The 22,943-nt window shown below is 42.8% G+C and overlaps 1 protein-coding gene across 4 annotated transcripts in view; it reads right to left on the minus strand.

Moving 5' to 3' along the window:
• dnah5 (dynein, axonemal, heavy chain 5) overlaps positions 1–22,943 on the minus strand; it is an 84,355-nt gene that overhangs the window by 9,061 nt on the left and 52,351 nt on the right. For all 4 annotated transcript variants that reach the window (XM_068736073.1, XM_068736072.1, XM_068736075.1 and 1 more), the window contains exons 65-82: positions 21,640–21,843; positions 20,391–20,570; positions 18,231–18,368; positions 16,786–16,921; positions 16,316–16,497; positions 15,754–15,888; positions 15,136–15,291; positions 13,023–13,205; positions 10,739–10,843; positions 10,401–10,539; positions 10,095–10,209; positions 8,108–8,298; positions 7,025–7,146; positions 5,030–5,179; positions 4,103–4,348; positions 3,609–3,828; positions 2,130–2,335; positions 1,220–1,423 (exon numbers count right to left, since the gene is read on the minus strand). In XM_068736073.1, the coding sequence (XP_068592174.1) occupies positions 1,220–1,423; positions 2,130–2,335; positions 3,609–3,828; positions 4,103–4,348; positions 5,030–5,179; positions 7,025–7,146; positions 8,108–8,298; positions 10,095–10,209; positions 10,401–10,539; positions 10,739–10,843; positions 13,023–13,205; positions 15,136–15,291; positions 15,754–15,888; positions 16,316–16,497; positions 16,786–16,921; positions 18,231–18,368; positions 20,391–20,570; positions 21,640–21,843 (3,012 nt within the window). The remainder of the gene's footprint in view (positions 1–1,219; positions 1,424–2,129; positions 2,336–3,608; positions 3,829–4,102; positions 4,349–5,029; positions 5,180–7,024; positions 7,147–8,107; positions 8,299–10,094; positions 10,210–10,400; positions 10,540–10,738; positions 10,844–13,022; positions 13,206–15,135; positions 15,292–15,753; positions 15,889–16,315; positions 16,498–16,785; positions 16,922–18,230; positions 18,369–20,390; positions 20,571–21,639; positions 21,844–22,943) is intronic.

The following is a 22,943-nucleotide window of genomic DNA, read 5'->3' on the forward strand; positions in this document are numbered from 1 at the left end:
CGAAGTAACTAAAAAAGGGAGCTGATGTCAACTCAGAGGCAGTGAGTAGAAACGGGATTATTTTAAATGGTCCAAAGACATCTTGTGCAATTAGTGTCTCAACAAGAAGATGGACCATATGACCCTAATGAGGTTCCTTGTAAAACCATTCTAACAAACCCACTTTGTTACAGCGGCACAAAGCTCGTTTATGGCCAATGTAAGCAAAGGTAGATCCAATGTGTGGTGAGCTTTATATTATTTCTAAACGCCTTCAGCGCATCAACAATAACGTAATTGCGGGAAATTAGCACACAGAAAGGAGAGTTTCATCTGGGCATGTTTTCGCAAACATTATTTTACATCTTCCTGACTTCCAGACTGTTTTTCTAATATATTATCAGATTTCTTTTATTCTCATTTCTTTGTTGATGGGGAACAGCTAAGAGCTTGCTTTGGGGAAAAGAGAAATGTGTGATGTATGTCGTCGTTGGCTAATACACATACAAATTGGAGGACAGAAAAGCCTTTGTCTGTGGTCAATTATTTCCTCTTTGTTCCGGTCTGTCTGCCTTTAATTTAAGTGCACATATGTGTGGACACACACACACACACACACACACACACACACACACAGTTTTGTTGTGAATTTTGTCTATGTAGACAAAGTGTGAACATGCGTGTATTTGTGTCTACATGGTATGTGTGCTTGAACGTTGCGCCTGTGTGTGTTCTCCAAGGCTGTGTTTGTCATTCTATATTTGAGAGGCGTTGCAGAGCAATAAGCTTGCTGAGCCTGGCAGCCCTGAGCATCCATCATAATGAAACTAGCTCAGGAACTGCCCCCAGACACACACACACACACACACACACACACACACACACACACACACACACACACACACACACACACACACACACACACACACACACACACTAATAAATCATACATAATCTGTAGTAAAAGGAGCATGTGAGCATGTGTCAGCGTCCTGCAGAAACAACATCAGGTCTTCAATGTTGTTGCTATTTTCACTGTTTGTGATGTCACTGACAGCTGATAGGGTTTATGCAAACGAACCCAAAGTCCTCAAGACAGCAGACCGTATCAGAGACAGACAGTGACATGTTTTGCAGCCATATATTCAGTGATATGAATGCCTTTAGATCTGTTGTACCATGTGTAGAAGCCTGGTATAAGTGTTTGCAGTCCCTCATCTCCCACCTGAGTGTGACTTACCTGGATGTACGTCAGATACTGGTCAACGTTGGAGCATTTTGGGATGCTGTAGCCTTTGTAGAAGATGAAGGCAGGTCCAAACATGTCCTCACTGAACCACACCTTGGCAAAGGTGTTGAGGAGGCGCTTGTCATAGTCATCAGTCACACGGCCACCGTACTGAATCTCTCCGATCATGTACCGCACTGTGGTCCATGACACACCCTGAGGAGATATGAAACGGCGATAAGAAGACGGCAAATACAATTTGGGAAATGGTTACAGCTGTTTGAAAGGTAACAGGAGTCGATGACTGTGTAATGTGATTTGTGCAGTGTTGGGTGAGGAGAAGGTGGACTACACTCTCTTGTTATTAGTTCTATCTGGCATGTTCATGAAAGGTGCATGTGACACTTTTCTGCTAACTCCTAAAAGAAATGTCTTTCATATCAGATGACAACGTTGATCAACTCATCAGAGAAGACGACTGTGACGATTTAGAAACACGAGTGACATTTTCAGTTTTGAAACAAATGTAATCACATTACAGGCTTCTCATACACCTCATGTACTGTTATGTGAGACATGGTGAGTGCTCTTGCTTTGGTAGTAGAGGTCCATATTTCTACTTAATCTCAAATAGTACACTGCAGTATATCAGACTATTTACTTATTTACTGTAGTACATTATATGACTTATTTATCAAAACTACACGTATACAAGCGGTGTGATAAAGAGACGGCAACCACAACCTGCTGCACACCTTTTCACCAACACACACACACACACACACACACACACACACACACACACACACACACACACACACACACACACACACACACACACACACACACACACACACACACACACACACACACACACACTCTCCTGAGGCTCACTACTGTTGGTGAGTTTGCTCAGCACTACCTTCTTAATGTCCATGTCGTCGAGGTGGTTCTGAACGAACTGGACAGTGGCGTTGAAGTCGGCCTGGTTGAACTCGTAGGGGATATTCCATCCCAGAGGCCCGTACTTCCTCCTCTCCTGCACCGTGCTGTGGAGGAACGCCACTCCGTACAGCATTGGCTTCCACTGCACCATGTTACTGACATCCAACAGGTCCTGGTTTATACCTAGTGAGGGATGCATGGATGAACACATTAGCAGCCCTCTTCACCAAGAGAGTGCAAGCTACAGGAAATCATTGTTGTTCGATTAGCTTTTGAGGTCAACATTTGGATCTTTCAGCAACAGTTTGTTACTTTTACTCCAGTATAGCAGACTTATAAGTCATGTATACACTAGCAACAGATACTAGTGCAGATTCGCTTTTTAAAGATTGAATAAAATGGAATTTTAAGACGAAAAACTTGCTTCAAGATGGCGACTTTTCCAAATGCATTTGTATTTATTTATTATTAAATTGGTTTAAACATTTTAAGATTTAACAATTTTTGTCACTATGACACAAATACGAACCGTATGCACACTTCTAATTTAGCATAATGCAAGCTGGCGGATCTCTTTTGGGAGATCTCTGACTTTCCTTATAGCTCTAATGACGTTTGGGAAATCTTGCCAGGCTGAGAAGGACAACAGTGTGTGAAGTGAATTAAAACTCCGGCTGAAATTCCCAGCTTTAATCTAGAAAACAATAATAGAAAATATCAGCGGCAATTATCATCTAAATCCACAAATTAAGATAAAAAAATAAAATGCTCAATTACTGAAAGATATCTCTGTGGTATCCACCGAATAAGCAGTCCAAAGTGTGAGGTTTGTTTTTTCCCAAAGCGTGGTTCAGCCTTACATCTTTTGGGAATTGTAAAATTTAATGATGGGAACAAATTAGCAAAATAAGCGCTGCTTTGAAGAAACACAGGAAAGGTATTCTAAATGTGTTCTCTCCCCTAACCTGATGAAGAAATGATATTTTTATTTGCAGTCAGGATCAAAGAGCTGAAGACAAGCGTGTAAAATACACTGAACTAAGCACCAGCTGCTTCTCATCTTTCTCCTGCTGACTTTCCCCTGGAACACATTCACATCTCTTTACTTATTGATTATGTGACCTATTAAAGGTCAGTATGTGTGTGTGTGTGTGTGTGTGTGTGTGTGTGTGTGTGTGTGTGTGTGTGTGTGTGTGTGCATCCGCAAATGAGTCGATACATCAGGAACAACAACCCTATTCTGAATGCTTATCATTGTGCTACTCCACAGACACACACGTCTGATCCCCCGGTAATCATAAACTAAAAATTGGACTGGACCATTGTATTGATTCAGGGCAGGGTGCGCGCATCTGCATTCGTAATACAGCCTCACCAACCTCACCATGTTCAGTAAAATGATAGATTAAGAATGGTGGACCTTTGATTGGTTGTGTTTTACTTTAAGCTGAACTACCTCCATAGGTCCTCTTAAGCCCGGCCTTGAGGCCCTGCGGCGGTTCGTTGGTAAACTTGATTGACATCTGCAGCAGGGTGATGGGGAAGTGTCTGTGGACCTCTGTGGTCATCCAAAGGCGGAAGCAGTCGTGGACAAAGTCTGTCTCTATCACCGTGTCCATCAGCTCGTCCATGAAGTCCAGACCCAGGTGGCAATTCTGGAGTAAGGCCCAGCCACCCTGGGGACAAATAATAAGAGTAATGGTTATAATCCACATCAAGGACCGCAAACTCATAATGTAGGCAAGATCTTTAAAAAATAAATAAATAAAAAAAAGGGTTATTTGTAAGCAACCAACTCTGAACCTGTTGGTCTGTCTGTAAGGGATCCGAGAGCTTCAAGACAATACAGAAACACATTGTTCAGAGAGTTCAATACATTTCAATGAACTATTGTTCTGCTGCTACATTGAATGATTCAAAAATAGCAGCGAGCTCCGACCACCAGCTCACATTAGCCATAGTCTGCTGCAGAAGCTTGCGGGCGTGGACCTCTTGTCCTTGTCCCATGGAGACGTATCGGGTCTCAATCTTCAGCCTCTTCCCCAGCGCAATGAGAGAGTCGGTTGGATCTGAGCCCATCGACAGGAAGCAGATGAGAGGAGTTCGCGGGTCCGATTCTTCCCACGTCTTCTCCAGCTCAAGAATCACCCCTTCAGCGTACTTCTCCCCCATCGCGTCCATTATGTATTTACGAGCCTGGAGGAGAAAGGGAAAGTAATGAGACAAAGTAAACATGTTTATTCACTGCTTCATAATGCAGGCCGAGTTTCTGGAAGGCTTGGAACTGGTGGAATAGTTCAAAGGAGTAAACAACTGCTGAACTTTTCGTGAGTGCAACAAAAATAAACTCCACTCCAGGCTGATCTGCAGCGGAGCAAAAAAAGGACTTATCAGTAAGAAGTGAATGTCCATTAGCCATTGCAGATATTTAGGCTCAGTGATCTTCAGAGAGAAAGCTGTTGCACTAAATGAATTCCACTTTTCCCTTCAAGCAGTGACTGGGCCATGGGAGATATTACTGCAGATTAAGATATTGCTAGACTTTTATTCTTTGCTGAACCAACTCTCATTAACACAAGAAAAACAGCATCTCTTTCCCAGCCCTGACCCACCAATTGATTCAGATTACGCTGCTTTAGGCTACTCTGCTGTATTTGTTTCGTGGTTATTTATTCATTTGAACTTAAGTTACACTACGACCGCATCGTACTGTTGAAAATCCATTTGGATGCAAATTAGAGACTATGGGGATTGGATTCACAGCACCTCTACCGTTCATTACGACGGTGGAAACCACTGCGATGAAGCCGATTGTGTGAAATGTGGGTTTAAGCCACCAGATCGTTGCACTCTGGACAAAGAAGTGTCTTTTCCAACCTGTGCGATGGTCCTGTCGGGACACCAGCAGCGTATGAGGAGCAGGCGTCTAAAACAGTCGAGGGTCTGGTCGTAGGAGTTGGGCACCACCTCTTCCTCCGGGGCCTCCTTATCGAACCACGACTTCCACTGCTTCTCGTTACGACGAATCTGAAAGAAAAGTGTAAACCGCTCTGACACAGGTCAGTGGTAGTGCCCCACGTCTCTGTTAAATATTGAAGTGCATTGAACTGTGCACTGTCCTAGATGCACGCCACAAACGAACACGTGGCTTTCTGGACCTGCACAGCATGTTTGGGTGCTGATTGCTTCTTCTCTAAAACGTACGCCACAAGGAAACATAGCCTAAACCAACTGGTATGTATCATGATTAACCATAATATATACTCTACATACTTAACTGTATACAATATCTTCTATAGAAATGCATTGACATGCAGTATATGTATTAAATATGTAAATTGCGTAATGATTTCACAACAAACAGACATCGTGTAACGCGTCATGTAACACCGACTATAAACATGAGGTCCTGAAGTGACGCTTGTCATACCGAGCTGAGCGTAAATCGCCTGGGAAGCAGTTTGTGTTGAACCCTTGTAAGCGCCATGTGCTTTCAAGAAGTGATATTAAATGCTTGATTGCACAACATATGCAAATATGCCGTGACATCAAATGCCCCGCTAATCACCGCGTTAACATGCGCGGAGGAAAGCAGGGGACTGGGAGAAATGAGGTTAGAGCAGGAAATCAGACATTGCGTTTACAGTACATGCACCACACTAACCTAGTAATTGTATGACCGATATTTACATGGAGCTGGTCAGTAATCAGATTCATCCTTGTGTATGGGTTTGAATTTTACAAATCTAATGTTTAGCTGTGGAACCAATTTATTGGACATACTCCTTTTGGCTTTCGTTTGTCCAAGTTAGTAGTTATTTTAGATTTCAGGACACACTTTTGTGAGTGTTTCCTTTCAGCGCTCTGCTGATGTCACGGCTATATCTTCCTTTTCTGAAGTCTCCGTCATGAATATGAACATAAAAGGCTGATTGTTTCTTATTTCCTACTTCTCTGTGGCCCTGTGGGTCAGTTTGAAATGGAGACGGTCTTCTTTAATGAGTATTTATTTAGGAAAGTGAAGCAACCGCCTGCTTTACAGCTGAGAGCCGCTTGTCTTTGTCTATCAGCCTCTTTATTTAAGGGGTTCAGTGCTTTTCTGAAGAACAAATCAACAACTGTTGTTGATGCAGGAGAGTTCATGTCCCACACAAACGTCTGAGCCAGTCTAGGGATTTGAGTACAAATCTTCAACAATAAGGCTAAAATGGCTGCCTAAATATGATGTTTGACTCTGTCATCACACACAGATGGGGGCTCAGATGGTTTCGTCTCTCTGTTCTGGGTGGTCTGACATCACAATCCTTTCCACACTTTGTTCCTTTGGTTGAACCGATTTCATTAAACAAAGAACTGTTAATCCAGCTCTCCCTGTTCATCAACCACACAAAAATGCAGTATGCATAAGTGTATCTGTGCATGTGAAGGAATACAACAAGGGTGTGTGTGTGTGTGTGTGTGTGTGTGTGTGTGTGTCTGAGCGCGTGCGTTTGTGCCGAGCCAAAAGTAATTGACTGGAAGTTTTTCCAAACTAAGCTCATTTCACAGAGCACTGAGCTTTTACCTCCATGGGAGCCACCAGGCTGTCAGTCACCCATAAGGGTGTGTGAGTGACAGTCCATCGTGGAAAGTGTGTGTGTGTGTGTGTGTGTGTGTGTGTGTGTGTGTGTGATGACGCGAGACATGATGAGACTGATATTGACATGCTTACTAGAGCAAAGGAGAGCTGTTAAATAATATTTAATAAGCACCTAGAGACCACTGCTGTATCTGTGAATAACCGATGACAGGTGAGCACTGTTGTGCGTGAAAACTCTCTCAGACGTACGCCTGTCACGGCACGCTGAAAGTGATGAAGTGTGTGTGTTGTACCTGATCCAGTATATCAGAGAACTGCCACAGCTTGCTGAGCTCTACAAGGTTGAGCCAGGTCATGTCAAGGATCCATTTAGCTGGTTTCTGAGGGCAGGCCTTGAGGTCCAAAGATGCACCTCCTGGATACCACACACACACACACACACACACACACACACACACACACACACACACACACACACACACACACACACACACACACACACACACACACACACACACACACACACACACACACACACACGAATACCCAAAGAAAAAGAAAAAAAAAAGAATATCTTAATTTAATATGCAAAATTACAGACCGATTATTGCTTCCTGAAAACACAACTTTGATAAATCGACACAAAAACCATACTGAGTCAGTGTTCAGCAGGTCGGAGCAGACAGATGGCGGAGCTGCATGCAGGTAACCGACTGTTCTGGCCTCGCCAATTGCTAGAGCTGGCTTTTATCCCTGCAGTGAGGAGCACTCCAATACTTGTGATTCAGTGAACTGCTACAATACCAATATGTTTGAATTGTAAACCTTGAGATGAGCATTGGGAAAAAAAAAAAAAAATACATCTTCCCTAAGTATTTAATGAATACAAAAAATAAATAGATGGCAATGTCAGTCTGAGATGATCAAAGGGCCTGAAGGCTGTTTTAAGGTGAGTCATAGCTGTACAACAACACTGTGTGTGTGGTGAGATGTGAATGCAGTCTCAGTGGAGACAGGTAGCTGCTATAAGTACGTACGGCCTTGCTTTGGCTCTGATCTTATCCAAGTGTATTCTAGGTACTGACGCAACAAATCAGTCTCAGAAGATGAGACGTAACGAACTGCAGAATGAAACGGTACTGACTGTAAATACTTTAGTCTGAAATAAACAGAACTAGATTGTGTTTGTAGTGGACGGTAACGTATATTACACACTGCTGAGCTCTGAGCATTGATAGTTTCAGAAGATTGATAGTTTCAAGCCTCCGAATACCAAACTTTAAGAATGAATTCATTTTTTTTCAGCTGCCCAAGTAAAATAAGAAAACAGAACTTTTAGAGATATTATCTGCAAATTGTTCCCACTTCCCTCTCACCTTTAATGAGCGTGAGGAACTCCTCGTGTTTGACCCTGCCGCTCTGCATGTCGATCTTCAGCGTCAGCAGCAAAGTGAAGAGGAACTTGTGCTCTTCGTACAGGCCCCGTGCTGCATACCTATACACCTCAAAGGTCATGAACTCGATGATGTTGGCGATGCGTTTGCTCGTGATGGGGCTTTTGCAGGACCTGTTTCAGAAAACGGCACGGCAGACGACCACATGTTAAGTTTCATTCAATGTTCAGCCCGTTAGCCGCTTAAAGCTCCTGCTAGAATGTCACATGGTTTAAATCTAATAGTAACTTACATTGACGCTAATGTCTGTGGTGCTTGGTAACAGTGAATTATGAGAAAGCTTATTCAAGCTATTAAGGATATTGGAAAATATTGACATAATCAGTTGTTTGGTCAGATGAAAAACGATGCGAGCTAGCAAATCAACGGGTAAAACGGACTGTCGCTCGCTGTATTTATGTTGGCCTCAGGCAGACCAAAAATCTAAATATCAGTGAAAGTGTCAGTCTTGAGTAGCATCAACAATGTTTCTGCAGCTTCCACCGTCACCATGTAGCGTAACCTAAAGCGCTTTGAGTGGTCGGAAGACTAGAAAAGCATTTTACCATTTAACATACCATGTGAAAATATTTCACTTTAGTTTTTCAGCTGCATTTATAGTAGAGGCTTCAAGACAACAATACTTCTGTCCATCCCGCTGCATACATAGTTCAAACATGTACTGTAGACAATTACAAACTAAGTTAAAAGCAAGTAAGAAGCAATAGTGACATATGAGATATATTGACAGGAAAACTTCCAAGAGATCATTGGAAAACCGACATTCAAGGATAACATGATTTATATGCAGGAGATGAATACAGTAAATACCTGTTCAAATTGAAGCATTTCAATCCAATTGCCCTGCAACAATAACTACCTTTCTGCATCTAATAATAATAATCAATATTTGTTGACGCTGTTTGAAAGAGATTTGATGATAAAACTCTTCGGTCATGCTTCAGGCAGTCTTTGAAGCGTCGACATATTGATTTGGACTCTATTGTTTGGAATTCAAAGATGCTAATGAAGTCATTGTTCTTGTCCTTACGTGTCTCCTAGATTTGAAGCCACAAAGCTCTGCTTATGCCACAGAGATACAGTAGAAGAGGCACCTTCTCCATGTCACAATCACAACTCCTATGTACTGAACAGTCGTAAACAACAAAATAAACCCTATAACAAAGGTGCTCCCCTCTAAAATGTAGGAAGCAAAGCTCATATTGGTTACAAAGCCATATTGAAGAAGAGAATTTTGTAATTATTGGATAGAAGTTTGAGCGTTTATATAGAGCTTTTCTAGTCTTAGCGACCACTCAAAGCGCTTTACAAACACAAGCCAGCGTTCACACATTCACACACTGGTTCCACTCACGGTTCCTCCTGTGCATAAAGAGCAATAAACATTCAACACGCGCACACACGCACACACACACACACACACACACACACACACACACACACACACACACACACACACACACAACGATGACATGGCATCAGGAGCAATTTTGGGTTCAGTATCTTGCCCAAAACCACTCGGGACATGTAGACTACAACTGCAAGGGATCGAACCATCGACCCTCTGATTGGTTGACAACCGCTCCACATCCTGAGCCACAGCCGGCCCGTACAGTACAGGCTGGAAGAAGTAGATTTAATATTGTTTTGCCCTTTTGGGGCCTTTTCAGTATTTTGGGAAAGGCTGATATAGCTTCACAGAAGTCTGAATTCCTGACAAAAGAGCTCACAGTGCTTCACCAGCACCAACTCAAGATACCAACAACCCAAACAAGTCCCCCACTGAGACATTATTAATCAAAATGAGTGGAGGTGAGATTTATACGACTTTGTAAGGCCTACACAGAGTTGCACAGGATCTGAAAAACAAAACAATTCATTACAGAGAGCAGCAAATGAATATTCTCACCTCGCCAGAGACCGGTCAAAAAGTCCCAAAAACTGCCTCAGAGACGTCTGATACATGACGTTCACCATACTCATCTCAGTGATCAGGAAGTACAGGATGCTGCCCCTGGTGGCCACTGAAAACACAACAGTTGAAATAGCAATGGCATAAGAAGCACCGATTCTTGAAAGAGCTGTCTGTTGACTTTACAGCCTCTAGTTTTATGTGACTGAACCTGAACTTTGCCGGCACACTGTAACCAACCGGAGTAAATTACAACCAAAAAAAGGGTAAATTCTGTCTTTGAGCCAGTTGTCATGACAATACCAGGCCGGTACTCCTCTCTGGCTGCATTGATCTGGATCTCGGTCTCAGCGGCAATCTGCAGTTTCTGAGCGACCTCTTCAGCTGTGCGCTTGGTGTTGCCCAGAACAATAATCAGACTCTCATCATCAACCAGTGAACCCTACAAAGAGATGGAAAGAAATGAAAATGGACCAACTCCAGATAAGCATAACTGCATGTCAACAATCTGCTTTATAGAATAACACCATGAAGAATAAAAACACACCAGTTATTAATAAGTTTAATGAGTTGCTCTCGACACTGCTACAATATCCACACTGATGATTATCACACTTTTGAAGCACTAACTCTTGTCTTGCCTGTGTACTGGTCAGTCGGTAGAGGAGGTTGTCCTCTAGCTCCTTCATCTTTCTCTTGTTAGATGTCACGTCTTCCAAGAGGTCTGTCCTCTCCTTTTCCAGTTCCTGGTGTCACAAAAACACAGATGACATATACTCACGCATACATATAGTTTACACAGCCGTAGCATGGTGCATAGAGGAAAGGCCACGGGATTATTAAAACCAAAAGGGTTTTACTCTCTGAGGAGCATGGATTCGATCAGAAAATTAAGTGCCTTTTAAATTATGATAGTGGAGGTTCACATTTTGGAGAAGCTTGTGTGTTCCTGAGATCCCGAGAGAGCAATGCTCCTGATAAGGTCTCCCTTGGCGGCAAGGTCGAGGTTTCTTAAAAGAGCAACCAGATGATGGCTGTCTTTATGGGAGCTTCACAATGGCTGGGAAAGCGGATAAAGCCTGCGACAGAAAATGGCCCCAGGTTGTCGTAATTTTGACGATCCTGACCCGGATCTGTCAAGGTCCGTGTGGTGGCTGTCGGTAATATTTGGAGCCTGGAATATCCAGAGGTACAGCATCATTCATAGACCTGACGAAGGTCTTTTACACGGGAGACTGCCATGCTCTGTGGAGCATACTATCAAGGTATGGCTGCCATGATGGGTATATCGGAATATTGAGGCTTCCAGATGTCGGCATGTTGTGCCCTTGGAGCCTATGCCAGATTCAGGAAAATAGCTTTCAAAGACTACAGGCTCAAACAAAACTCCTGGTCTACAGAGCCATTGTCCTCCCCCCCCCCCCCGTAGTCTGGAGCAGAATCATGGACCACCTACAGCAGGCATCTGAGAGCCCTGAAACAACACCACCAAAGATCCTTACGAAAGATGTTGAGGATCAGCTGGGAGGACAAACGCATCAGCATTCTGGAGGCACCAGCGCCATAATAATGCAGTACCAACTCCAACGGACCGGCCGTGTCATCTCCATGTCCAACACACGTCTCCACAAACAGATCCTGTTCTTCCAGCTGAAGGAAGGTCAACTTCTCAAAGACAATATCTAGACCTCAGCATTGACATCAATTCTTTAGTATAGTTCAGTATTTCATTAATAACCTGGATAGTGGCCCGCCATAGTCTAATTTGGACAGTCACAGTTTCTAATCAACCAAAAGTATGTTTTCACTTCTCAATGGGAAGTCATGTCACCATTCATATCTATGCAACCGATGTGTTCTTGATTAAATTGTTTACTAGAGCACAGCGGTGGAAGAAGTCGGCTACTCAGATCTTTTACTTTAAGAAGCAGTGTGTGAGATTTAGTGGCATCTAGTGGTGAGGTTGCAGATTGCAAGCAACTAAATTCCCCTTACGCTCACCCCTCCTTTTCCAAGCGTGTCGGAGAAGTACGGTGGCCTTCAGGTAGGGAGAGGAGTCTTTAGGAATATATTGATACTAGGAGACACTCTTACTCAATATTCTTAGAATATTCTACATAATTGTTTTTGACATATATATAGAACAGGATTAGAATGTTTTTATATTTTTAAATATATATTTATATTGCAGCAACAGCAATGTTAACAGCAGCAAAGTCACTATATAAAGTTATAAATGTCTCACTACAGACAGACAGCTTTTATTTGAGCTTGTCTGTAAAAATGTTGCTGTTAGCCAAGAGTGAGCATTCATGCTGTGCTTGAGTAAACCTAGCGATGGTGGGTTCATTTATCAATTCTTAGTTTCAGGTTATTATATACTAGTGAAAACATAGTTGTGAATATTATATTCCATTTCTTCAATTGAATCCCCCCACATGTTACACACTGTTCCTTTAAGTCAAAGTTATACTACAGATAATGTGTCATGTTAAGTAAAATCCTGCGTTCAAAACGTTAGTAAAATGACTAAATGTACCTAAATGTACTTAGTTACATTCCACCACTGCTAAGGCACAACGTTGTTCTTCACAGATCCAGCCTCTCAGTTGTGCTCACGAAGAACACCAGATTGATGTATTTCATTTTAAAATGTACAACATTTTCTTCAGAGGGAGGCCCCCGGACCCCTCTAGAGGGCCGCCAGAGTCTCACAACATCCTGCGGGAAACACTTGAGTTCCACTGTAAAGATGAGAATGGTCAAGACTGTGACTTGGACATAAAATTATTTAGAAGCTCATCTAATCTTTTATGTTGTGTGTAAATTGTTGGCTCGATGCGTTTGGAACACACAGGAGCTGTGAGGGAAAAGCCAGAAACTGAACAATGATGGTCTCTAAGGACTTTTCAAGCGTCGCTATACCTGCTTTTCTGTGAGGATGACTCGGCCCAGCAGCTGGTCCTCCAGTCCTCTCATGGTGACGGTGAAGTCAATGATGGAGGTGCGGGCACTGATCTCTGGGGTATAAGCCGGGTTAGGCAGCTTGGTGGTCACGTACAGCCTGAAGCCCTTCATCACGTCCACCTCTTTGTCGCCAACTTTCACCTGCAAAAAGAACAGAGAGAGGAAGGAAAGACACAAAGTTAAAGTGCACAAAGAGTCAGCGTCACAAAATATCTATCCACATGTCTGATTATCATAAGCACATGTGTAGTGGGAACATTAGTGCTGATTATTCAGCCAATTCCACTCTAAGCCACCTCAAAAAGACAATAATGTCAAAACTAATTCTAATGTCTTTATGTATGTAATGGATGATAGGTCATACTGACAAACATGTAAAAGGTATCCTGGTGTCGGCGAACAGATACAGCTGCATTTTCAATGTACGCACCGTATATGTTTGTGTAAGTGTGTACATGTGCATGGCTGTGTGCATCTTGATCAGCATTAAATTACTCACGTCGGCATAACTTCTAGTTATTATCCATCTGGTGGTTTGTTGACACCTTCACTTCCTGCTCACACCAGGATATTAATAGACGACGCTAACCGGGCCTCTCAATAGGTAGCCGGGAGGCTTCAGGTTGAACGCGTCGTCTGCATGTAACACATGCTCACGCGCAATCATACGGTGTGTGTGTGTGTGTGTGTGTGTGTGTGTGTGTGTGTGTGTGTGTGTGTGTGTGTGTGTGTGTGTGTGTGTGTGTGTGTGTGTGTGTGTGTGTGCATGTTTTCCTGTAGTTGCAGGGTACGTTTAATATGCCTGTGTGTTTGTTTGATGCACGTGTGCAATAGAAGGAGGCAGCTGCAGTGTCAGCTGTTGAACAACCAGCATCAGCTGGAGCAACTGAGTTGAGAGGCGATAATGAGAGAGAGTGAGCGAGCGAGCGAGAGAGAGAGAGAGAGAATTGCCTAGAAGCAGACGTTCACTCTTACTTTCACTCTCTCGCAAGCTCATACATTCTGTGTGATTTAGTTTGTTTGTGTGTGTGTGTGTGTGTGTGTGTGTGTGTGTGTGTGTGTGTGTGTGTGTGTGTGTGTGTGTGTGTGTGTGAGAGAGAAGGATCGCAATGACATATTTAAAAATGCATTCTTGTTGTGATAAGTTGTGAGAAAAGTTCACATGCAAAATGCTTTGTTCTTTACGAGGAACACAGAAAAGACACATTTATGTGTGCAATAAAAACACCTTTAACGAAAGTTCAAACCAATTCATTGGCTGAAAGACAAGAGCTCTGTGAACAGCCAGCCTCTTTTGCAATGACCTTTTGTGTCTTGCCCTTCTTGTGCAAGGTGTCAGTGGTCGTCTTTTGGACAACTGTCAAGTCAGCAGTCCTCCCCATGATTGTGTAGCCTACAGAACTAGACTGAGAGACCATTTAAAGGCCTTTGCAGGTGTTTTGAGTTAATTAGCTGATTAGCGTGTGGCACCAGGTGTCTTCAATATTGAACCTTTTCACAATATTCTAATTTTCTGAGATACTGAATTTGGGATTTTCCTTAGTTGTCAGTTATAATCATCAAAATTAAGAGATATAACATTTGAAATATATCAGTCGGTGTGTAATGAATGAATATAATAGACAAGTTTCACTTTTTGAATGGAATTAGTGAAATAAATCAACTTTTTGATGATATTCTAATTTTATGACCAGCACCTGTATATACTTTTATACCTAGAACTCCCATCCAACGCTTTCTTCTGGGCTAATCAAATTCAGACAAAATAAGAAACATTCAAACCATGCTCTGCAATTTTTCTTGATTAAAAATAACTCCAACAATACAATTAGGATGTCAGGACAAAGAATGTTCTTTCTCACTGTCCAGCCTCAAATGAAAAGAGCAAAAGCAAAAGACAACAAGAAAGGTGGAGGCACAACGTTGCATTTCACTGAAGCTGGTCCCGCTTCAAAAGCGGGACCAGCTTCAAATCTCAGCCCAAATCCCATCATGCATTTCACCAGCACACAAAACAAACCTAGGTAAGAGAACAGATCTGGTTCCAGGAGAGATGTTTCTTCCACGTTACCTTGTAAGTGGAGCCCGTTTTGATAAAGTTTTTTTCAAGGATGTTGTCCAGTGCAGGATCCAACTCCTCCTCTACGTCCTCGATCAAAAGGGGGCGCCCAAGAGACAGACTGTCCTCCAGATGGTTCTTGAAGTACTTATGGTTCAGTGAGGTGATCTGTGATCGGAATATGACACCACTATAAATATATTGAGAAAAAAAACATTGATTGAATCAAGACACTGTACCAGTCAGCTACAACAGTGTCCCAAGTCTATGTTGGACATTTGTTTTGTCTTTTAAGGAGAATGGGGCAAACTCGGTTCAGAGATTGCCCCTAACGGGGCCAGTGACCTTGGCTGGTCCCGTTACGTCTGCAGAATTCTGCAGCACTTTTATGAGGCACTGTACAAGAGAATAAGCATGTTGGACAATGAAAAGGATTTGAGGGCAAAGAGTACATTTCAGAAATTGAGTATCTGACAAGATATTAATAAAAGGCAACGAAAAATCTAAACCAAAAAACGGGCACAGGAGATGAGTATGGGAAAAACTGTTTACTCTTTAATGCATGTGGTGTTTAGAAATAGAGGGACAAAAATCATTGCCCAGCGCTATATAAAAAAAAAAAAGCCAAACCTGCAGCTCATTCCTGGCCTCTTTGTTCTTGATCCAGATTTTCCCCTGCGTCTGCGGGTCAATGAGGAGGGGGAAGCGGGCGGCTTTGGTGATAATGATGCCGTTCTGGATGGACAGGTCATCGTTGGGGAGACCCTGTGAAACGGAAAACAAATGACTCGGGCTCAATCCCGCTGTTTATTAACGCCGGCTAATTCATGTTTTTATTTCAGGAACTCTACTTTTGTTTTGCTTTCCAGCATCCGAGCACCAAACATGTAAACGATCCATACATTTATTCTACAAAGAATGAGGTCAATTATTAATAAGTAAATAACTATTACTCTGCAGTATGAAGCCCTCGTAGAAAACAGAAACAAAATGCTAAACTATGTTTCATAGACAAAAGGTCACTTTTCATTTCATTAATAGAACAACTGCTTGTCCAGTTGGGTTGTGCAAAACATCATTAACATCTTATCTAGCTATCCTAAACTAGATGCAATATAGAATTATCACATACTGCATCACTATCCACTACAACGGGTCATTCTGTTGGTAGTTGCTAGAGTAGATCACGGACCTGTAGGTTCCACTCGCTAACAGTGGGTGCGTCAATGAGCAGCTCGGTCAGATTGAGGTTGTTGCCAAATGGGATCCCACGCTGCTTCAACTCCCGCTGCCAGTTACTCAGCAGAAGATTGCGAAACTCCTGATTGAAGGGGCCGGAGTAGGAGAGGAACGCTGTGGCCAATAGAATGTCACCTGAAAGACAAAAGGTGTTCAAAACTTTAATACTGGTTATGTGTATGTGTTCTTAAAAAATAAAAATAAAGATGCAATGTTAGAATTAAATGGGAATTAAATGTCTGTTTTGTTGGCAATTAGAAGTATGACTATGCATTAATGGCATTAGGCTAGTCATCCATGAGTGTTTATTAGTTTAATCATCCAACAGAAAGTGTATGAATTCATAATTCTAATGTATTTAATTGCAGAGACATCTCTTTGATGCCATAGCGTTCTGAACACCAGTTACATTTTGAAACCCACCAACAAGGCGTTTGGTTTGTGCTGCAAACTCCTTGCTCTGCTCGGTCCATCTCTCCTTCTCACCGGCGAGGCCACTGATCAGACTGGACGCCGTCTGCATCTTGTGTCTGCAGCGCTCAGCGTCTTCCAGCAGGGTCTGATGGGAAGGGAGGGCAGACAAACAAGTCAGGAGGTCTATGTGTCCCGTTAGGCTGCCTCATTTGTCCTTCCAACTGTCTCTTCAACGTCCATCCAACTCTCATTCCACCACTTATTCTCTGTACGCCTGTGCATATTTATTTCACTGTCAAGTATGGCTATGTGGACAAAGAGAGCATGTTCATACCAGGATTAAAGTAACCATGTCCTTTGTGATTTGATCTCTAATCCCAATGCCTATAGGCATGGGGTCGCTGTTATAAAGCTCATCACAAATATAGTCATTCTTCTCTTTATCACTATTTGGGTTTCCTCCAGGTGCACCAGCTCAAAGTCATGCAGGTTAAGTGAGTTTAACCTCTGAATTGCAGTAGGTGTAGTATGTCTTAGACACGTGAAATGCTCCTAACTTTCACCAAATGCATGCTGGGCTAGGCTTGCATAGGCTCTGGACCTCTGCAACCCCCGATGGATGGATGGATGGATGTGTCCTACATTTGGACAGTCCTTTTTAGAGACATAGTAAGAGGTAAAAAGCATGTTTAAGCCCTGTAGCTTTTATTCAGCAGCTCACAGGCAATTAAGAGGTTGTTTGTGAAAAGGAAATAGTGTCCGTTTTATCTGGTATAGGCTTCAGCAGAGAGCCCGTCAATCTCGCTTTTGGCCCCTGGAGATGAACAGCTCTGCGTCTTAATCACAAAATTATAAAAAGAGTCAACTTGGGCTGTCCAGATTTCCTAATCAGCAAGTGTTGATGCACATACTGTTCCATTTACATGCCGTTGTTCATCACAGAACAGAGCGTGCGGATGATGAAACCCACACACAGCAGACGGAATCATGAACCTGCACAACAAAATCAACAGTGTACCACTGGAGTGAGCTACATTAATCTAAACAGTGGCACTTCCATAACTCATTTTCTGTTTTTCTGTTTTTGTTGCAGGTGTTCCAAGGCTGTGTTTTGATTGACAGTCCACCTCTGTTATTCCAGTTTACTGGAAGGGACAGCTCATTTGAACAATAGCTGGAACATACTGCATTATAATTATAATGATGTTAAAACATCAATGGGAAGTTAAAGCTCCGTGAAACGTTTCTACCCTACTTTCAAGGAACACACCCTAGTAATAGTAGATAATAGTAGTAGTAATTGTATGTTATCTGATGTTCTGGTTAATTAGTCTTAAAAGAGAAAAAGTCATAAATATGTCAGCCATATGTCTCTTCAGCACACACTGCTCCTATTTTTCTTTTGCAAAGTGAATGATGTGTTTTTTTCTTAGGAAGTAAGTAAAGCTATTGACCTGCTTCTCCATCATGGCCTTCTCATACTCCGCCTGCACCACATCCAGCTCCGCCTGCTTGGCATCAAGCTCAGCCTGAGCCTTCTGAAGGTCCACATTCGCTATGGTCAGCAGATTCTGCTGCACTGCCAAGTTAGCCTAAAGAACAAAGATGGAGAGAGAGAGAAAGAAAGAGGAGTCTGTGACGTTTCTTTAGCACGTTAAACGCCTACAGGGTCAGAGAGAGAGAGAGAGAGAGAGAGAGAGAGAGAGAGAGAGAGAGAGAGAGAGAGAGAGAGAGAGAGAGAGAGAGAGAGAGAGAGAGAGAGCGCTTAGGCAAAAGAGAAGACAAACCAGAGAGCAGAGGAGGTAGGAGTGTGTGTTTTATTGGAACAAAAGAAAGGGGGCCGTTTCTCCTACTCGGTGAGCAAAGGAACAGTGTTTGCATGAAACTAACTAAAAGGGATTAAAAAAAAATGGTTTGGACATTTTGTGGCTCAAGTATTTCAGTGAGATTTTACAAGTGTTCTGTCTGTCTGTCTGTCTGTCTGTCTGTCTGTACAACTGTATCTCTGTCTGCCAGTCTAGCTGCTCAGCTTAAAAGGCAAGCCACCCCTGAGCTGGAAGCCAGAAAATCAATTTGCCAGACAGTGTTCGATGCTAAAGCAAAAGATCAGCATCACAGAGGAGAGGCAGGGAGTTCTCATGGAGGTTGTAGAGAAGAAGAGAAACAGACAGTGAAAGACGGAGGTGAGATAGGGATGTGGAAATGAAACCTGAGGTGAGTAGAGACACAAAGGTGCAGACAAGATGGAGAGACGGGAATGTAGGGCAAAATAAGGAGGACAATGAGACCTGGAAACAAGGGGGGAAGACAAGCAGGTCCAGAAGAACACCAGTAACAGTTCATCAGTTTAGTTTCAGTAAACACAATCCAAAAGTAGAACTGCATTCTGTGAGCTTTTACATTCTCGTTATGCATCGGACATCCACAGACTGCACTGCAGGAAGACAAACTAGCTAAAGGATTTGGGACATTTGCATTAAATCACAGGGTTTAGAGAGCAGGCGTATGTGTGTGTGTGTGTGTGTGTGTGTGCGTGTGTGTGTGCGTGTGTGTGTGTGCGTGCGTGTGACCTGGCTTATTAATCAAGGATTTTGTGTACAGAGTATTCTGCCTTGTTCCCTTCTGCTGTGTGTGGAATTAATAGATCCTTTGAAAATGAATAAATAGTGACTGAAACACTGCCGGTGCAAAGAAGCAATTCATTTATGCAGCTTGAATGTAATAAAAAGAAGATGTGTCAGTCACTTAGATGTAAACACATTCATTTGTCATTTAGTTGTAAGAAAAGCAGATGAGTTTTTCCATTCATTTGAATAAGTCACTATATTGGTTTAGCTTTGTGTATATTTTATCTTTGCTGATGCAAGAACCAGATTTACAAATAATACGTTCAATTGAACGTACAAAAAACTGACCAATTAATTCAAAATTAATAACATTGATCTTAAAATCACTCATCTGATGTTTTCACTCACACACAGCAACCCAAAACGTACTGATATCTCCCTCTAGGGAGTGATCTAAATTGTCAGATAATAATTAATATGTGCTTTCGGATTTGATCTTTATGTCACTCAGGACTCAAGACCAAGCTGTCCACCTGGGGAGATCCTCTTCTGGGTTTGTACTAACATGATTAAATTCAAATGCACCCAATTGTTTCTCATTTTTATTTTTGAAAGCTGATGATCAGTAGATAGAAGCCCGAATCGCTCTCCGTTAGTCTGAAATGTGTGGGGTTCTTCTGTTGCCTACACCATCAGCAAATTGTTGTTGTTGCCAAAATGTGAGAATATGAATAAATCTTTTTCATATTAGAGACAGTCTGGGCTGTTTTTGTAGCCTGGGGCTTTCCTGCAGAAAAAAAACAACCACCACTCTCCTTCACTGTAGGAGTTCCTCATCCATCAGAGTGTAACACACCGTGGACGCTTCACACGAGTGTGAGCGTACTGCTGCTGATAATGACAGGTGCATCACAACGTGTGTTTGCAATTAGAAGAGTTTAATCATTTTGATTAAACTCGCCTTGATGTATTCTCTGTAGTGTCACAGACAGTACTGGCTACAAACAGAACCACTGTGAAGGGTCTATTAGACTGCACTGTTTTTACCTTCAGTGGTAAGACCTCCTTGTTGATGGAGAAGAAGGAGGCCATAGCTTTTGTCCAGGATGCAAGGCCGGCCACATTGCCACACACCCTCTTGGCTGTTTCAATGTTGTAGTCGGGCATGTCAAAATAGGGCAGCAGCAGCTCCACCATCTCCTCATTAATGGAGTCCTTGGGGAATTGCTGCAAGGCAGTGGGAGAGAGAGGTGGTGGTGTGGGGGGGGGGGGGGGGGGGGGGGGGGGAGACTTATTTCAGTCAGTACGCACAGAATATAAACATTAACCACACAAGCAACTCGTAGAAAAGTACTGTAATAAGAGCCTTTGATACTTAAAAACAGAGAATGTTAAACTATAGGGTAACGAGGAGAACAAGTATCAATGGAACTATGGTGATCGGGTGAAGACAGGAAGCAAAGGAGGCGGTGAAAGCTTAAGAGGAAATGAAAGGAGAAAATCAAAGGTGGATAGGAGACAGAGACAAAAAAGGAAAAAGACGAGGCATGAAGCTCAAAAGCAGAATGAGGGAGAGTCAAATCTAAGAAGCGCACAACACAGAAGAGAAACAGGGATGGTGCAGAGGGTGAATAAAGAAACAGGAAAAAAAGGAAGGAAGCCAAAAGATAAAAGATAACATATAGAGGTGCACAAGGTAAGATAAAAGACATGGTGTAGGTGAGCGACGAGATGAGTACATGTCGAAATGTAACAATGAGAGAGGAGTAAAAAAGAAAGAAAGTTGCAAGATGTTATAGTTTTGATGAAACTGAAGACCACACTATGTCTTTACGCTGCCTATTTCACAGATTATCCTGATTAACAGAACCGGTAACTATAACAACAGCTAACTGTATCCATTAGAGAGTGAGTATAATGTAAGAGAGTATTACAAGTATACAATTCAGTGATTGGTTGAGCTGCAGGCAGGGATTCTGTTGCATAATGAAACACATCTAAGGAGCACTTGCAGCATCTTAAGACAGGATAATCTTCCACGAACATTAAACTTTGTATGTTTTCTGACTTAAAACTTAAAATCTATTTTTGTGGAAGAGCAGGAAAAACCCTTTCTATGTCCCTTTGAGCTGGGTCTAGTCCTTCAGTGATGCACGTAATGCAATGTACCTTTATTCACGTCGAACATTAATAATTCTGTCGGCTACGCAGAATATCTCCTGGCATACGCGAGCAGGCCTTCTGCAGCATCTGCACCTTACTTCAGTCTGCGCGGGTCCGATGTCGGCGGTCGTACCTGCAGGCTGCCCAGGAAGTTTCCGGCCGTCATGAGCTTTAGAGACTCCTGCCAGGACGGCGTGTTGCAGTTCTTCTCTGGGTCCATCTTCACCGCGTTGACCCGCCTCTGGAAGAGCAGCAGCACGCAGTCCATGATCCGCATGATGAGGTGGGGGGGGCGACCAAGTGTTCGCACGGTGGCAATGTCTGATGGCTTGATTGTCTGAGTGGGTACAGAAATAAGACATATAGGGGATTTTAGTGGGAAACATATTGGATGTATAGGACGCTCCATAAGGTGAGACGGTGAACAGAGATGAGAGCAAAGGATAAAGTCAGTACATATATAAGGAATTGCACACAATGCTGCAGTTTGAGAATCCAAAACAGAGGGAGTGTACAGAGGAAATACAACTTGACAATGAGAGACATATTGAAAGCTGTAAGTAGAACCTCCAACAGCTCTGCAGAGAGGGACAGAGGGACTGATTTAAATGAGAGCGGCAGCAGGAGAGTAGAGAGAACGCTCCAGTGAGGGTAGTCTGGCTGCTTCATCAGCCCCCCCCTCGCTCCTCTCATCTCTTCTCCTTCTTGCACTTCCCTTGTTCCTGCTCTCACTTCCCTGCTTCATTTCCACTCTGCATCAGCCCAAGACACCATTTCTTCGTAACAATATATACATATTTTATTTGGCATATTGTATCAAGTACAGCAATTACAAAACAATGTAACCCTTTGGATCGCTCACTTGTTTTTCTCCTTGCGACCTAGTCACAGTACTTTAACACGAAAGTAAAGTATTTAATACTGTGTCATGCAACAAGCACTGATCTCTCCAAGCTCATACAGCTAATGTCGTAGCATGACGATATATTTGTGGGCCTACAGTGTGTTCATATGATAACTGTTTCATACAGTCAATAAATGGATAACCTTTTATGTCATATATCAATAAAATGCAATGAAAGCGATCCAAATGAAAGCCTGTTACTCCTGAATGTATGGAGACTGAGCTGCAGCGGTCTCACCCTGCCTGCAGAAGGAAGACACGGATCACCGTTCATGAAGAAAGAGAACTTCCACAACCTGCTCTCTTTTAATTAAGTCCGCTCGGTGTTTCCCCCGCTGCTGAGGATCAGCTGCCGTTAACCCGCCGACATGTGCAACAAGGGCCCTGTTATTGCCTGAGCTTGAAGCAACCAACGGACTAAAACGGGCTGTTGTCTGGGCAGGGATGGGTGACGGCGTGTTTACCGTCAGCTTCACTGTTCGTTGTGAATTGAAATGGCCGCAGAGTCCCGTTTAATGCTGGGTTGAGACGAC

Source organism: Cebidichthys violaceus, unplaced genomic scaffold (genome assembly GCF_023349555.1).
Source record: "Cebidichthys violaceus isolate CVI_PGR_0920_01 unplaced genomic scaffold, fCebVio1.0.p SCAF_7, whole genome shotgun sequence".
Taxonomy (NCBI): Eukaryota; Metazoa; Chordata; class Actinopteri; order Perciformes; family Stichaeidae; genus Cebidichthys; species Cebidichthys violaceus.